General features: G+C 53.9%; 2 protein-coding genes and 1 long non-coding RNA gene across 4 annotated transcripts; 2 read left to right on the top strand and 1 right to left on the bottom strand.

Annotated features, from left to right (window-relative positions):
• The first annotated feature begins 1,949 nt into the window (after positions 1 to 1,949).
• LOC118584207 lies at positions 1,950 to 10,323 on the top strand. Of its 2 annotated transcripts, none has more exons than XR_004945011.1 (3): positions 1,950 to 2,216; positions 8,506 to 8,655; positions 10,296 to 10,323. It is a non-coding gene; the product is annotated as an uncharacterized LOC118584207 (long non-coding RNA). The 2 variants fall into 2 exon arrangements; XR_004945012.1 differs by lacking the exon at positions 1,950 to 2,216 and adding an exon at positions 2,399 to 5,207.
• On the bottom strand, positions 6,104 to 10,792 carry Med29 (mediator complex subunit 29). Its single transcript, XM_036188265.1, has 4 exons — positions 10,540 to 10,792; positions 9,526 to 9,584; positions 9,250 to 9,334; positions 6,104 to 6,411 (listed from the first exon to the last, which is right to left on the bottom strand). The coding sequence occupies exons 1-4, from the start codon at positions 10,750 to 10,752 to the stop codon at positions 6,169 to 6,171; spliced, it is 600 nt and encodes a 199-aa protein (XP_036044158.1). The 5' UTR covers positions 10,753 to 10,792; the 3' UTR covers positions 6,104 to 6,168.
• Positions 10,357 to 16,501, top strand: Paf1 (PAF1 homolog, Paf1/RNA polymerase II complex component). The gene is made up of 14 exons (XM_036188252.1): positions 10,357 to 11,322; positions 11,664 to 11,693; positions 12,589 to 12,681; positions 12,851 to 12,972; positions 13,059 to 13,125; positions 13,202 to 13,303; positions 13,387 to 13,492; positions 13,568 to 13,636; positions 13,719 to 13,822; positions 14,011 to 14,127; positions 14,215 to 14,343; positions 15,566 to 15,671; positions 15,784 to 15,874; positions 15,950 to 16,501. Exons 1-14 carry the CDS (start codon positions 11,276 to 11,278, stop codon positions 16,366 to 16,368), a joined length of 1,602 nt encoding a protein of 533 aa, XP_036044145.1. The 5' UTR covers positions 10,357 to 11,275; the 3' UTR covers positions 16,369 to 16,501.
• The last annotated feature ends 151 nt before the right edge of the window (positions 16,502 to 16,652 follow it).

Below are 16,652 nucleotides of genomic sequence, written 5' to 3' on the forward strand. Positions count from 1 at the left end.
GACAAGGGCAGAGACTGCGAGAGGGCGTGTGCGTGCGAGACAGACGGGGGCGGGGAGACACAGACTGGAAGAGACAGAGATGGCCAGAAGCGGAGAGAAAAACAAAGAGACAGAGTGAGAGACATACACCACGTTAGGCCAGCTGTTTGAGGGCTGTAGTTCCAGCCACTCAGGGAGGTTAAACCCTGTCTCGAAAAACAAACAAACAAAAAGTAAAAAGGGCCAGGGGTGGTGGCACACACCTTTAAAACCAGTTTAATTCCAACACTCCCCGTGGCTGAGGCAGGTGGATCTCTTGAGTTCAAGGCCATCCTGGTCTATAGAGTGAGTGAACTCCAGGCCAGCCAGGGCCACATAGAGAAACCCCGTTTCAAAACAAGCCCCCTCTACCCGGAAAAAAAAAAAAGTCAATGGCATATGGCTGTGATCCTGGTTCTTTGGAGGTGGCGTTAATTGACAGTCAGCTATTGAGCGAGTTCTAGGTCCCATTTCTAAAGAGAGAAAGCACTGCGATGGGGAGCAGTAAGCAGACAGCTCGGTGCTGGAGTGGTCACTTGGCACTCCTCAGCTTTCAAATCCCTACTTCAGGGGGTGTGACATATAGAGGAGAGAGACGGCAGGGTGCCGGGGAACAAGTGGATGACAAGTGGGTGACAGAAAGAAGCAAAGGTGAAATAAAAACTAAACCTCCTGGCACAGAACCTGAAAGACAGAACCAGTGATCAACGCGGAGCCCAACCCCCTCGTCTAGCAAGGCTAGACAGGGCCCTTTCCCAGCTGTACTTTAAATTATTAAGAGGTTTCGCTTCCGAAAACTCAAGGTTGGAATAGCTTGAGTTTTTTTATTAGGGAGGAAGCTCGTCTCTATTTAAAAAAAAAAAAAAAAAAAAAAAGCCACCTTCAACGTTGAATGGGTTTCTTGTAACGTAAGCAACCTTAACTAAAGTTGAAATTCTCGGGAGGATAGTTCTCCCCCAGATCTGTTAAGGTTTTTGTTTTTTAGCAGGAAGTCCTGGCTGGCCTGGAACTCGCGATCCTCCAATTCCCACCAACCAAGTAGTGTTAGGATTACAGGCATGCCTTGCCGCCACACCCAAGTGAAAAAAGAAGTGTTACTTCAAGGATATCTTCAGTGAAAAAATGTGTTTGTACAAGGGGGTTATCCTTGCTTAGGAGTGTAATTACAATGCCGGGAAGTTCTCGCACGGCGCGTTGCGCACTTGTATTGAGGTGGGGAGATTCTGCCAAGAGTCTCACCGGTTCGCCTCTCCGGTGGGGGGGGTGGGGAATCCCTGGTACACGGCTTTCTGGGGCCCAGGGGCCTTCCTGGGCTGGTCCCGTGAGCTGGGCGGGCCCGCAGGCTGCTGTGGCACGGTTGCGGCCTCCCGCTCGCCGGTGACTCACTCGCTTAGGGCGGGGGAGGGGGGCTTCCTGGAAGCCGTGACGAGGACGCTCAGCCGGGACGCTCGGGTTCCTCTCTTGTAACTAGGGATCCAGTCTGTTGTAAACAGTCTCGAGGACAACGGGAAAAGAAGGGAAGGAGGGGCCCAAAAAATTGGCCTCCCGCCCAGTTACAAATCCCTGAGCCAGCCGATTTTAGGACCAAACGCGTAAAACGGGGGTTGGGGTGGGGCGTGCTGGGGCTTTCGGAGGCCAGCTGGGTCTGGATCACGGAGGAGTAATTCCAGTTTCGATTCCCTGGAGACTGGGAGCTTCTGCCACCCCTGACTCAGCCTGGACCCCTCCTCTATCTGCTGAGTCACTGGGTCTCGGCCACTCTCCGAGGGGTACCGGGGTGGGGTGGGGGCAGAGGTGGAAGTATGACGATCCTCTGAAGATCGCGATTTTAAGCTGCAGGACCCACGAAGTGATACGTCTTTGTCCTAGAACACCGGGTCAGGTGCTCAGCTTCTTCCTACCCCCCCCCCCGGCCCCGGCCCCATCCGTCCCCTGCCCCCTTAGCTGTCCAGGGACCCAGACAGAGGTGGTCTCAGGCCTCACTCACTCTCCCTAGACCCCTGCCCCCCTCAGACCTAGCTGTCCAGGTCCCACTCCCTGTTCTCTGGACCTGGGAGTCGGAGGATCCTATCCAGCCCCAGCTTGGGTGCCCCCATCCCAGCAGGAAGTTCACGGCCTGACTCCTCCCTGCTCCCCACGTAGCCAGCGGGGAAAATCCGCGGCCCTGGCAGGGGCCGGGAATCCCCTCTGGAATGACGGTAGGGAAGGGGATGGCCAAGGTCCTGCGGGGCACTCGGCCACGTCCTGTGCGCGCTGGGGTGGGGGCTGGGGGAGCGAAAGGGGCGGAAACCAGAGAGGCTAAAAATATAGCAAGCACTTCCGGCGGGGGGGGGGGGAGGAGAACTCAGAGCTGAGTTTCCAGAAAAACAAGCGGCGACGGGAAACTTGGGGGTGTGAGAGCCGGTGGGCGGGCTAGAGGGCCCGTGTACTGGCGGCACGTGTGTGCCTGTCGTGATTGCCTGCGAGTGTGGTCCAGGCAGGGTGTTGCAGGGGAACAGCCAGTATGCCAAGCTCCCGCGGGAGGGAGGTGTGCTTGCTGGTGTGTTGTGCGGAGTCCTAGGTATGCAATTGGGGGCGTAGGTTCAGGACAATTCTGTGGCCCGTTGTTAAGGTCCCCATAGAAAAGGACCCTGTAAATAAATGTCAAGTCTGTGCCACTGATCACTGACTAGATCATGTGTGCTGCAGACGGCTTCTGGAGGATTGTCGACTGTAACTACTGCAGCTGTCTTTGAGAGGCTTCGTGGGAACTGTCACTTCCGTCCCCCATCCGTGTGTAACTGAACCACTGTGGGATCTGGGGTGACTTAAGTGTGTCATTCCTCACAGGGGCCTGGGTGATGGGATTGTGCACATAGGACCTTGAAGTAGATAGAGTGTGGGCTTTCTGTGGCTCACTCAGCACTGTTGTGGTTAGTGTGTGTACGAATGGTATTTGTGGGTCTGTGCCCTTGTTTGTGGCTGTCTTGGATGCTTTCTTGGATGTTACGTGGTAGACCTGAGTCTGGACATAGTTCCTCTGTGGACCAGTCACAAGGCAGTGAAACCAGTGAACTTTGGTGCCTGACGTAGCAGCGGGCACATGATGGGGGCGAGTTGCTGGTTGTGTTACGCTCCTGTGTCTGCCTCTGTGGGCAGAACAGACAGTGCACACACCCGCACCTAGATGCTGAGTGTCTGAGCCAATCTTATCTGTCCCCAGCGAATGAGGCTGCTCTGCCACAGAGCTGAGTCAGCTGTGATGGGCAAAGTCTTGATGGGGTGAGAGATAGTGGGCTAAGTGGTGGTTACAGGGTTCGGCAGTCACGTGGTTAGATGGTTGCTTTAGTACTTGCTCATGGAGCAGGGTCCATGTGTGTGGGAGGATGGCCAGTGTGCTGATCCCTGCTGGGGGTGGGGCATGTGCCCATGGTCAGCCTGTAGATAGAAGCAAGCCCCCTTCTGCCTCTCAAGTGCTGAGATTATAAGCACGGGCCACTTTGGCTGGCTCTGTGGTTTTTCATCTCATACACATCCCTCCCTGGTGTGGGGTTTTACACAGGCCTGTACAACTTCCCTCTCTGCCCGTAAGACTGGGAAAAGGCCCTTCATGACCCATCCAAGCTTCCTCCCGAGTTCCCTGAACCTAGCAAAGCTCTTCACTTTTGACAACACATTGTTGCCAGAGGCTGGCCAGTGCTGTGGTTCCAACACTCTGCTGGGGGATCCATAAGACCCCATTCCCTTTCCTTCCTGTCTGCTGTCACCTGCTTAGCTAGGCCTTCTTTGACAGACTGGCTCATTTCTGCCCAGGCTGGTCTCAAGCCGTCCTCCTGCCTCAGGCTCTCAAATGCTAGTATGAGTACAGGCCACGAGCCCACTTCTTTTCTAAACAAGTGTGTGGAGGAGGTCAGAAGATAACGTGTGAGTCAGTTCCCTCCCTCTAACAAGCAAGTTCCAGGGACTGAACTTAGGACACCTGGCATGGTAGCAAGTGTGGTTATCCACTGAGCTACCTCAATGGCCTCCACACCCATCTCTTTTCTCTTTAGAGACAGGCTCTCACTATGTCTCTGTCTGGACTTAAAACTTGTATTGGTTCTCCTGCATGCTGGAATTACAGGCTTATATGCCATGTTGCATTTTGTTAATCTCTAGGAATATAGGAATCTTCACTCACATTGCGCAGGGCCCTACAAAAGCTGCCATGTTTTTTTAAATGAGTATAGCTTGGTGCCTATCTTCCATGGTGTGGGGTCGTGGAATACACACCTGTCACCCGGAGTGTGGTTTTAAGCAGTTGGGCCTTGCATCTGAGTGCTGGATGCCACGCCTACCTGCATGTGATATGCTGACATCACCCTGTAGGGCCAGCTGTACCTGTCTCCCTGTACCAGACTGCCATATCCTAGCAAATACATGGTGTGAGTCTCTGGTTGGAAACTGATATGTTCTGCCTTGTTATTTTCTGTTCTATACAAGATCACTACATCCCTGAACCATTTCTAGAAATGAAGAATGGCCAAGGAGATGTGTGTTGGGTGCCCAAGTGACAAGAACCAGGTGATCAGTTGCTGTGTCACTTTGGGAAATAATTCCAATTACTATCTAGGTATTGTTGAGGGCTTGGCTTTTTCTTTTTGTTGAGATGAGGTGAGGTTTTACTATGTAGCTCAGGATGACTTTGAACTTGCAATTTTCTTGCCTCTACATCAAGATGTCAAGGCATTTTGTAAGTGTAGTTAAAGCAAATGGTGGTGCAGCCCTGTAATCCTAGGAGTTGCGAGCCTGAAGCAGGAGGATTGATCCCAAGTTCAAGACTAGCTTGGGCTACATAATGAGACTCTATCTCAAAAAGAAAGTTGAACATGGCGCTCTGCATCGAATCTGTCATCACCAACCCTTGTGTGGAGAAGAGGGAGGTGAAGACAGGACAATCAGCTGGGAGCTCCTAGGCCAGCTAGCCTGGAGTGTGGTGCACGAGACACAACAGGATGACAAAGGACATTCCTGCCTCAGACCAAGAGGAAAGGAGACCTACTCCACCCAAGGCCATCTCTCCCTCCACACATGGGTGCATCTTCCATGCATATACACACACACAGAGGAACGCTTGGGAAGTTGAGGCAGTTGACAGCTGAGTTGGACGGCAGCCTGGACTAGGCTATGGAGTGAGACCCTGTCTCCAGGCTCAAGATCAGTGACTTTAGGTAAGGCCCTGGGAATGGAGGGGATGATTTGACCAGACAAACGGGCAGAACTCAGGCTTCCGGGCACTGAAGGCAGGCAGGGAGAGGAATGCCTGGGCGGCGTGTAGGCACTTTGACGACTTCCCCGCTTTCCCAGTGTGGGAACCAGCGCACGGAGGCTGTCGGGTGGGACAGCTCCTTTCACTGCTGGGCCTGGGTTGGTAGTTCCATCTGCCACTTATCCAGGCCTGCAGGCTCTGGCTGAGCTCCTCAGATCTCTGGGAAGTGGGGTGCCTGTGGGGTTCCCCTTCCCTCAGTCCCTGAAGCCCCCTCTCCAGGGCCTGCTTCCCGGAGAAGCTAGGTTCTTCCCCAGAACCCATGATTCATTCCTGCTGGGGCCTTTTCACTTCTGCTTTGGGGCTAAAAATACAGGGGCCCAGGAGTCCCTTGGAGCAGGCCTCCCCACACATTGCACAATGCCCTCCGCTAGAGCCCTGCTGACGCAGGGTAGAGTTGAGACCCAAAGCTCCTAGGTCGTGTTTGCCGAGGTCAGGAGCTACATTCCTGCACTTCTCCTTTTCTGGGCAGAAAGTCCCTTCCTGTAGCCCCAGGTAACCCAGCATTTTGGTTCCCTCATATTCATATTCCCACTTAGGAGCTGGGGGCAAAAGGCAGCAACAGGGGACCGGAGAAAGAGGCAGGACTGGGGAAGATGGGTTAGAAAAGGATGCCTACACGGGGACAGAGCGAGGAAGGTCTAAAGGGCCAGTCAGTGCCGCACCCGGGGCCAGGTGGGAGGTCCACCCTAGGTCAGGGAGCAGAGTAGCTGGCAGCAGAGGGGAGTCCTTGCCTGTGCTGGCTAAGTCTCTGCTGCCCCCTGCTGGTTTCGGCTACATTGCTCTGGTATGACAAAAACCAGGAGCCACCTGTTTTGCCACAGGGCCTTCTTCATTCTCTCTGCCCCCCCACCCCCACCAAGACCTCAGAGGCTGCCCCCAGGGCCAGTTGAGGCTGCAGCAGTCTTGCCTGTGACCTTGTTGGCACAGTCCAGCAGGGCAGTGTGAATGTCTTTGGCACAGGTAATCTGGGCTTTGATGACGGCCAGGTACTGAGGGTAGGGCAAGCTGTCCGGCTGCACTGCGTCTGGCTTGGTGGCCGTGGGTACCAGCGTTGGCGAGTGCTTGGCGCTGTCACAGCTCTGTGACAGGCACTCGTGGGCCAGGCGCTGTGAGAAGGCAGACAGGAGAACAGTATCAGCATCACTCCCAGGCACCTGCAGCCACCCCCACCGCTCAAGCTGGGGCTAACCCGATGGCTCTGCCTCCGAGGCCAGTGTCTGGTTTTGCCAGCCTCTTGCTGGATCATCTGGGGACATGTGGCTACTTCTCGCTGGGACTCAGTCATTAAGTGTTTTGCTGTTTTCTGAGTACCAGACCTGCTATGTAGACAAGGCTGGCCTCAAGCTTCTCACCCTACTGCTCTACTCTACCCTCCTGAGAGCTGGGATCACAAGTGCACAACAGCTGGTGAGGCAGATGGCTCTGTCGGAAAGACAATCGCTGCCAAGCCTGACCAACTGCCCTAACCCTAGGCTTGGGTTCCCCCCTTGATGGCACCTGCACCTGGTCCTCGCCCGTCTCCTGGGGGCAGTACTCTGCCCATGTCCCCTTCCAAGGCTGTCCCTCTCCCCACTGCTCAGATCCCTCCTCTGCACTGATAGGACCTTCGCCTCTGCTCCCACACTGCTTCTCCTTGTGAGGCCTTGTCAGAGTTGACCCCCTTAGGAGGAGTAGTCCTCCTAATCCAGCGAAAGTAACTCCAGCTTGCAACAAAACTCCATGTAGCTGTTCTGTGCGCCAGACTGCAGTGTCCTTCCCACGGCTAGACAGTGCTTGCTGAGGCCAGCAGAAACCCTGATAGGAGCCAGGCGTAGGGCTACATGCCAATACTCCCAGCAACTGGGAGGTGGGTTAGACCAATTTGCCCCCCCCCCCACACACAGCTGGGTGGCAAGGGTTGGAATTTGCAGTGGTGCACCTGGGTCATGGCACTCCCCCCACCATGTGGCCAGTGAGCTCAATCACCATGCTGAGCTTTTGAACTTGGCTTCAGGTGATCTCTTTAGGGGTGAACAGCTCCAGAAATCATCTAACACACTTCCTAATTCCAATCAAAGCCTGGCGCTCACCCTGGAAACCCCTCCCCCAACAGTCCATCAGTCTGATGGCCTGGCAAAGCCTCCGAGCTTCTATCTGCACCTACCCCTGCCTCACAGCTCAATCATGACTGCCTCCCTGGGCTCCCCCCAGTTTTTGGTTTTCCGAGACAGGGTTTCTCTGGGTAACTCTGACTGTCCTGGAACTCACTCTGTACACCAGGCTGGCCTTGAACTCAGAGATCCGACTGCCTCACTTTCCAGTGCACTTGGGTTATATCCAAAGTCTAGTGAGACCCAGCGTATACACCTCAGCCCAGTCTCCTGACGCTCCCGGGGCTGACTGGTGAGTATGGTGCTAGGGAGTCAATCTACAGCTTTACTTGTGTTATAGAGACCTACCACTCAGCTACATCACCAACCTTACTTTTCTTTTTTTTTTAAAAAGGCTTTACTCTAGCCCAGGCTAGCCTGGACTTCATGGTAGTCCTCCTGCATCTGCCTCTTCTCAACTGTTACGATTACAGACATGAGCCACCGTGCCCAGCTCTCCTTTTTATGTTTTAAAGCAAGACCTCACCTATTCTCCCAGACAGGTCTTGAATTCTGACCCTTGTGCTTCAGCCTCTCCAGCAGCTGGGAAAATAGGACTATAGTAGCAGGCCTGGTCCCTTAGGGGAATTTTTGTGTGTCTATGTGTGAGTGTGTGGGTGAGGCTGCATGGCCAAGGGTCAATCTCATATGTTGTTCCTCAAGACCTGCCCTCTCCTTGGTTCTTTTTTTTAAAAAAGAGGATCATTAACTGGGCCCTGGAGCTAATAAGCTTCAAAGATCCAATTATCTCCACCTCTCAGCACTGGGATTATAGGCATATACTGCCATGCCCAGCATTTTATGGGTGTTAGGAATCAAACTCTTCCATGTTGCTCCCCATATCCCCATGGAGCTGGCCTATGCTCCACGCCTGCTTCTCTGCCTGCCCATTCAAGTCTCCTAGGTTTTGCTCTAAACCAATCAGTCAGTTACAGCCTGAAGCTCCTGCTCACATCACAGGTCCCCATGCCCTCCCTTCAGGCCTTGTCCTTGCTGCCCCTCCAGGCAGACTGTCAGGTGGAATTCCAGGTTCCACCAGCAGCCTTCTGAGTCACTCTCTCCCTACTCCAGGCTTCCACATGCCCTGAACTTCCTCATCCTGCGTAGAAAGCCTGCCTGACCACTCTGGTCCAGACTCCTGTCGTCACAGCCTTCTGTCCTTGGAGCTGCCCCTCTTTTGTCTTGAATCTGTCACTCCACTGAACAAGGAGACCTGTGAGGGTAAGAATCAGGACAGACAGCGCCCCCACTGCAGCCAAAGCACATGCATATCTCAGAGGACTTGACTGAGGAGTGACTGACTGACTGACTGACTGAGGGTTCAAAGCTGGGTGTGCACCTATCATCTCGGCGGCACACTCCAAATTTGAAGGCAGAAGGATCTTTGCAAGTTTGAGGCCTGCCTGGTCTACAGACTAGTGTCAGGAGAGCCTGTACTACTGAGTGACACCATCTCAAAACAGCTTTAAAATGTTCTTAGGGGTTGGGGATTTAGCTCAGTGGTAGAGCGCTTGCCTAGCAAGCGCAAGGCCTGGGGGTTCAGTCCTCAGCTCCAGAAAAAAAAAAAAGTTCTTAGCTGGGCAGTGGTGGCGCACGCCTTTAATCCCAGCACTCGGGAGGCAGAGGCAGCGGATCTCTGTGAGTTCAAGGCCAGCCTGGTCTACAGAGTGAGTTCCAGGACAGCCAGAGCTGTTACACAGAGAAACCCTGTCAACCAACCAACCAAACCAACCAACCAACCAAACCAAACAAACAAAACATTCTTGTAGGGAATTAAGCAGAGCTTGGTCACAAAGTATCTAGAAAGTTCCTTACCAAGCAGAGTTCCAGCTGATCACAGAGAGCATAAAACTCCTCCAGACACTTGTCAAATCGCTGTATGGGTCCATCACTGCTCTTTCTACAGCCAAGGAGAAAAGGCTGTTTGAGGAATGATTTCCAATTTCTGGGACACCAGCATCAGTCTATAACTAATCAAGTGACCACCAACAAATCAAGCCCAGGGGGGATCCAGACAAGGCTTGAAAAGGAGAGGGCGGGCTGTGGGGGAGGAGTGTCTAATGCTGAGGAAAGGAAAGAGCCTTTACTCACTGTCCGTTGTCAATGTTAGTGTTCTGAATCAGGTTCTGGGCTGCAACCTTCATCAAAGTCTAGTTTAAAAAAAATGAGAGAGAACAATAAGATGCAGGAGATGAAGTCAAGGAGGATCTACACTCTTTTTTCCCTGAGACAGGGTTTCCCTGTGTAGTTTTGCGCCTTTCCTGGAACTTGCTTTGTAGCCCAGGCTGGCCTCGAACTCAGAGATCCGCCTGCCTCTGCCTCCCGAGTGCTGGGATTAAAGGCGTGCGCCGGCGGCCGCCACCACCACCACCACCACTCGGTCGGATCTACACTCTTCAGATCCTTGGGCCTCCTTTCAGCTGGCGCCTCCATCCTGATAATACAGACTACAGCTCACTGCCATCCCCATAGAGCTCTCCCGGCATTTCTCTAGATGCCCACTCTCATTTGGAATTCCCACCAGCAACTTCCTAGGCATACAGACCCTTTACCCAGTCAGCACAGCCAGGAACGACGCGTAGGCCGGTCCTCCTTCTGCGGAGGACTTACCGACCACAACAACTGTTTCTCCCCATAAACTCACTCACTCACTCTTCCCCGCTCCTCCTTTGGTTTTTCCAGACAGGGTTTCTGTGTGTAGCCCTGGCTGTCCTGGATCTCACTCTGTAGCCCAGGCTGGCCTTGAACTCACAGAGATCCTCCTGCCTCTGCCTCCCGAGTGCTGGGATTACAGGCGTGCGCCACTACACCCTGCTAAAATTCTTCTTTCCCATTCATTCTCACTTTCTCTCTTTCTACAGATTCTCACTTTGGAGCCCTGGCTGGCCTCGAACTCACAGAGATCCGCCTGCCTCTGCCTCCCCAGTGCTGGGATTAAAGGCGTGCACCTCTACGGTCTGTCGGACAGAGCCTCGCTTTGGTCAGACACAGACACGGCAGATCTAACTCCTCTTCCCTGCCTACGATCTCTCCTTCAACATCTCGGCACCTCCTCGGAGCCAGCCCGCCAACCCGGCCCGCTCCCCGCAGCGTGCGGTCCATCACCTGGAGACTCTCCTTCAGCTGCGGGATGAGCATCTTATAGCGCTGCACAGGATCGAAGTCCTGCTGCTGCTGCTGCAGGAGCCCACTCTGGCCAGGTCCCACCAGCTGCGTCGGTTGCGGCTGTTGCTGGGGACCCGGGCCACCGGCAGAGCCCGGACCTGAAACACCCGCCGCGGAGGAAACGGCCGAAGCCTGCTGCTGGGGCGCAGCCATTTTCCTCAGGTAGAACACAGGATGTGCGTCACAAGCGCGTCCGCTGCGCTCTCACGTCAGCCTCTTCGTTTGCTAGTTAGCTCCGCCTCCCAGGCAGGTTAGCCAATGAAAGGAGAGGATTTGTGTTCGCCTCTCCCGTTTCAAAACCGAGGCCGTGACTGGGTACCGCTCCACCAATCGGAAAGGCGGTTCTCCGCTAGCCCCGCCCCCCGCCCCCAGCTTGCCAATCGCCGTGAGGGACTGACCGCACTCTATTTCCCCGAAGGCCTTGCAGCTTGAGGCTACCTGTCCGTCTAGGTGGCTGTTGGAGCGGGAGCTGTGAGGCCGCGTCCGGCGCTGCCCGCGCTTTCGCTGGAGTCTCAGCCGAGCCCTTCTCGCCGGCCCACCTCATCCCGCCTTTCCCCGCGGAGCCCAGCGCCTCCCGGGGCCTGTCCTCAGCTCCGGCGTCTCGAAGTCGGCACGCCCCTCGGCGTCGGCCCGCGGCCAGCGAGGACACAGCCCGCGCCGCCGTCGCCTGGTCGCGATGGCGCCCACCATCCAGACCCAGGCGCAGCGGGAAGAAGGCCACAGGTAGGCCCCGGCCCCCGGCTGGCTGTTTCCTGTTGTGCTGTGGGCTGCTGGCCGGCTTACAACGTCCCTGGTTCTCGCGGATCGGCCTGCGAGGTCGTGCAGCGCTCCCCCCGACCGAGGGGCGGCCCCTCCTAGGCCTGTGGTCACTCCCTGGTCCCCGGCCACTCAGTTCTGGAGTTCTACCTTGGGATCCTCAGGAAGGGACCTGCCTCGCCTCAGTCCCCTTCAGGGACGCTTGTGGGGCCCGGTCCTCAGGGGCTCCAGCATCTGCCTTCACTGACGGGGGCGTCTTCCCACACACCTGCCAAACCTGACATCAGTCTCTTTCTCCACCTCGCCAGGCCCAATTCCCACCGGACCTTGCCCGAGAGGTGAGCCCACTACGTTTTCCAGGGTGGGTGGGACACGGACGCTGGCAACACTGGCAGGGCGGTGGGGCCTCTTTTGTGGTTTTGAGTGTCGTCTCATCAGGTGACCCGGAATGACCTTAGCCTCGTTATCTTCGTCCCTGGGCCCCCTGGGTGCTGGGATTGCAGGCCTGTGGCTGTGCCCAGCAGCAGAAGCCTGGTTGTTTTGAAATCTTGTGTGTACACATCCCAGCTGTGTGACAGTCGGACGACTTGTTAGTCACTTCTTTCCTTCCACAGTATAGGTATAGGTCTGAGCGATGAAACTCAAGTCCTCAGACCCGAGCTGTGCCAGCAGATGCCTTACCTCCTGATCCATCTTGTCAGCCTGAGGCTGTTTGTTTTAAAAATGAGTATTATTCCTATCTTTAATTTTTCCCTCAAGACAGGGTTTCTTTATCCTGACTATCCTGGAATTCACTTTGTAGATAAGGCTGGCCTCGAACTCAGAGACCCACCAGCCTCTGCCTCCCGAATGCTGGGGTTAAAGGCAGGTGCCACCACGGCCCAGCAAGTATTTATTTTGAGACAGTTTTGCTCTGTGTCCCTGACTGGCCTGGAACTCCCTATGTAAACTGTCACTAGCCTGCCTCCTTCCTAAGTGTAGGGATTAAAGGCCTGTGCCGCCAACTTCAGCTATTCCTATTGTTTTTAATGAGGTATGTTTATGTGCATGTTTTGTGCAACTGCCCAGAGGCCACATCTCCCTGGATCTGGAATTACAGGTGGTTGTTAGCAGCCTGATGTGGGTGGGTGCTGGGAACCAAACTTGGGTCCTCTACAGGATAAGTACCCCTCTTCACTGCCGAGTCACCTCTGCAGGCCTGCGGTGCCTAATTCTGAGCCACTGTTCCTCTAGGTCTGGAGTGGTCTGCCGAGTCAAGTACTGCAACAGCCTTCCTGACATCCCGTTTGACCCTAAGTTCATCACCTACCCCTTCGACCAGAACAGGTGAGACGGAGGAGCTCAAGGACGGGAAACTGCTTATCTCATTGCGTCTTCCCCTTGTGCCAGCACAAAGGAGGTGCTCAATAAATACTGATAGAGAAGCCGCCAGGAAGGGAGGATGTGGGGGCCGAGGGTGGATCTGGAAATTACAACATGCACCTTTTCCCCCCAGGTTTGTTCAGTACAAAGCAACTTCCCTGGAGAAACAGCACAAACATGACCTCCTGACTGAGCCTGACCTGGGGGTCACCATTGACCTCATCAACCCTGACACCTACCGCATTGATCCCAATGGTGTGTGGGGAGACAGGGAGGGTCTGCTGTAGGTCAGCAAAGGCCAGGCCTGGGCATCCCTCACAGTCCTGCCCCTCACTCCCTAGTTCTTCTGGATCCGGCTGATGAGAAGCTTTTGGAAGAGGAGATTCAGGCACCCACTAGCTCTAAGAGGTGAGGTAGTGCCACATGGGTACTAGATGGGCTCTGCCAAGCATGGGACCCTGAGCTGCCTGGTCTTCTACTCCAGATCCCAGCAGCATGCGAAGGTGGTGCCATGGATGCGGAAGACAGAGTATATCTCCACTGAGTTCAACAGATACGGCATCTCCAATGAGAAGCCTGAGGTCAAGTAAGTGCAAACAGGTAGGAAGGAAAGGGGGCAAGACCCTAGAGATGTCCAAAGGTCCCTAATGACTTTTTCTTCACTCCTAGGATTGGGGTTTCTGTGAAGCAGCAGTTCACAGAGGAAGAAATATACAAAGACAGGGACAGCCAGATCACAGCTATTGAGAAGACTTTTGAAGATGCCCAGAAATCGGTAATTGGGGGAATGGGATAAAAGCAAAAATGTGGCTTAGGTTCTTCCTCTGTCTTACCCTATTTGTTCTACCAGATCTCCCAGCATTACAGCAAGCCCCGAGTGACACCAGTGGAGGTCATGCCTGTCTTCCCAGACTTCAAGGTCAGGCTTGGGGTGGGAGGCAGGGCAACCACCTCCTATGCCTGTCCAGTCCAGACTGACTCTAGTGTCTTCCCTGTCCCAGATGTGGATCAACCCATGTGCTCAGGTCATTTTTGACTCAGACCCAGCCCCTAAGGACACGAGTGGGGCAGCCGCACTGGAGATGATGTCTCAGGCCATGATCAGGTCAGGCTCTGCGTTCTGCCTTGGCCTGCTTGTTGCCGGGCCCCCATTTGGGTATTTTTGAGATAAGAGTGTAATCCTGTTGCCCAGGCTGACCTCCAACTCCTGGCCTTCCTCTTGCCTCAACCTTTGCAACGCCGAATTCACAGGCATGTGTCACCACACCTTTACTCTCTTCTCCCCACAATCAGGGGCATGATGGATGAGGAAGGGAACCAGTTTGTGGCTTATTTCCTGCCTGTGGAAGAGACACTAAAGAAGAGGAAACGGGACCAGGAGGAGGAGATGGACTACGCACCAGATGACGTGTGGGTGTAGGGTTAGATTTTGGGGGTTCAGGAGTGATGCCCCCTTACTCCTCAGAACAAGTGGACAACCCTGTACCTCCTCCACAGGTATGACTACAAGATTGCTCGGGAATACAACTGGAATGTGAAGAACAAAGCCAGTAAGGGTTATGAGGAGAACTATTTCTTCATCTTCCGAGAGGGTGATGGGGTTTACTACAATGAGCTGGAGACCAGGTACTCTGCACTGCTTCACTAGTTTGGCTCTGTCCTTACTTTTTTAGTTTTTCTAGACAGGGTTTCTCTGTGTAGCTCTGGCTGTCCTGGATCTCGCTCTGTAGACCAGGATGTCCTCAAACGCAGAGATCCACCTGCCTCTGCTTCCCAAGTGCTGGGACTAAAGGTGTGCACCACCACTACTCTGTTGGCCCTATATTTCTTGAGGCTACACAAGAACGACTCTGAGGGCATATGTACCTAAGGATTTGCTATAATGTGCGTGAGAGAGCAGCAGGAGCCTGCTTATTAATGTGGCTTGACCTTGATCTGGGATCAATACCTTAAACCAGAAAGAGAATCTTCACATAATGCAGTATATAAACAGTCACTTTTCTCACGTTAGGCAAGTGCCCTGCTATTAAGATACATCCCTAGTCCAACAGTTTATTAGTTTTTCTGTATGTAATGTGTTTGTTCAGGAGGTCAGAGGGTTGCTATCAGTTGTTTCCCTTTGTTGTTCTTGCTTTGTGTGCATGCATATCAAAGTCGGGGTAACTTGGGGAGAGTTATTCTCTCTGTCCACCATGGCATTTTACTAACTGAGTCATCTCCCCCAACCCTTCAGAGCAGGGTTTAAACAAAATACTGACACAACTTCAAAAGTGTCACTTCAGAACTCTTCTCTGAGGGCTGAAACCTAACTTGTCCTGTTCCTGTTGGCTGTGGTTTGAGTTTCTGTTCAGTACAGAGATGACAGGCTCTGATCCCTGTAGTCTGGCTGAAGAAGGGATAACAGGCAGGGTGACAATATTTTAAGTGATTATTACCATCCAGCTTCAGTCTACTCTTGCTGTGGGTAAGAGGCCTTGGGATATTGCTCACCAGTGAAGAGCTGCTGCTCTTCCAGAGGACCTGGTTCTTATCCTAGTTCTCACATAGCAATTAACAACTACCTGCTAACTCCAGTTGCCAGGAGAATCTGATGCCCTCCCTCTTCTGGCTTCTGAGGGTACTGCATACATGGTACACATACATACATACATTCGGGCAAAACATCCATTCACTTAAGTTGGGTAAATCAAATCACAGACATTAACTCCCCAGAATTCTCATGTATGCTGTATGTATACTCTGTGTTCTGGTATGCTCTGGGCCAAACGCTGACAGGACCCCAGGTGTCACATGAAAGTGGTCCCAGTTTGTAACTGAATCTTCCACCTTCTGCAATTGTCCACTGCAGGGTCCGTCTTAGTAAGCGTCGGGCCAAGGCTGGGGTTCAGTCAGGTACCAATGCCCTGCTTGTGGTCAAACACCGTGACATGAATGAGAAGGAATTAGAAGCCCAGGTAACAAGCTCTGCTGGCCCAGGACACCCACAGGGAGGCTAGTGGTGGGTAAGGACAGGGTCAGAGGTCTGACAGAACACCTTCCATCATTTTCCCAATTCACTGGTTCTAGGAGGCACGAAAGGCCCAGTTGGAAAACCACGAACCGGAGGAGGAGGAGGAGGAGGAGATGGAGGCTGAAGAGAAAGAAGCTGGGGGCTCAGGTACAGGACTGGTCCCATCCTGGGAGCCCTGGGAGGGCAGGCAATGGGGTCTCACCTGTCCCTGCTTCCTTGCAGATGAGGAGCCCGAGAAGGGCAGCAGCAGTGAAAAGGAAGGCAGTGAGGATGAGCGCTCTGGCAGCGAGAGTGACCGAGAGGAGGGTGACAGGGATGAGGCAAGTGACAAGAGCGGCGAGGATGAGAGCAGTGAGGATGAAGCTCGTGCTGCCCGGGACAAAGAAGAAATTTTCGGTAGTGATGCTGACTCGGAAGATGACGCAGACTCTGATGATGAGGACAGAGGGCAGGCCCGTAGGGGAAGTGACAATGAATCGGACAGTGGCAGTGATGGGGGTGGCCAGCGGAGCCGCAGCCAGAGCCGGAGTCGTAGCCGGAGTGCTAGCCCTTTCCCCAGTGGCAGTGAGCACTCAGCTCAGGAGGATGGCAGCGAAGCTGCAGCTTCGGATTCCAGCGAGGCTGACAGTGACAGTGACTGAGCCTCACCGCCTCTCGAGGAGGCCGGCACAGGCACCATTAGGGCAGGGAAGCACTTTTCTAGTTGTCTGTTTTGTGAGCCCTTTGTTCATCCCCACCCCAGTCTTTGCTGTTAATAAAACTAACTTCTCTTGACTTCACCTCCCAGAGCTTCTGTTCCCCTTTACCCAGCCCATCCCTACCCCCAGACGCTCGAGGATCTCCACTTAAAGCACAAAAGCAAGCCCCATGGATTTCCCAGGAAATGCGTTGTCACAAAAATCAGAATCTTTTTGGTTTTGTTGGT

This window comes from Onychomys torridus, chromosome 1 (assembly GCF_903995425.1).
Source record: "Onychomys torridus chromosome 1, mOncTor1.1, whole genome shotgun sequence".
In the NCBI taxonomy this organism is placed as follows: Eukaryota; Metazoa; Chordata; class Mammalia; order Rodentia; family Cricetidae; genus Onychomys; species Onychomys torridus.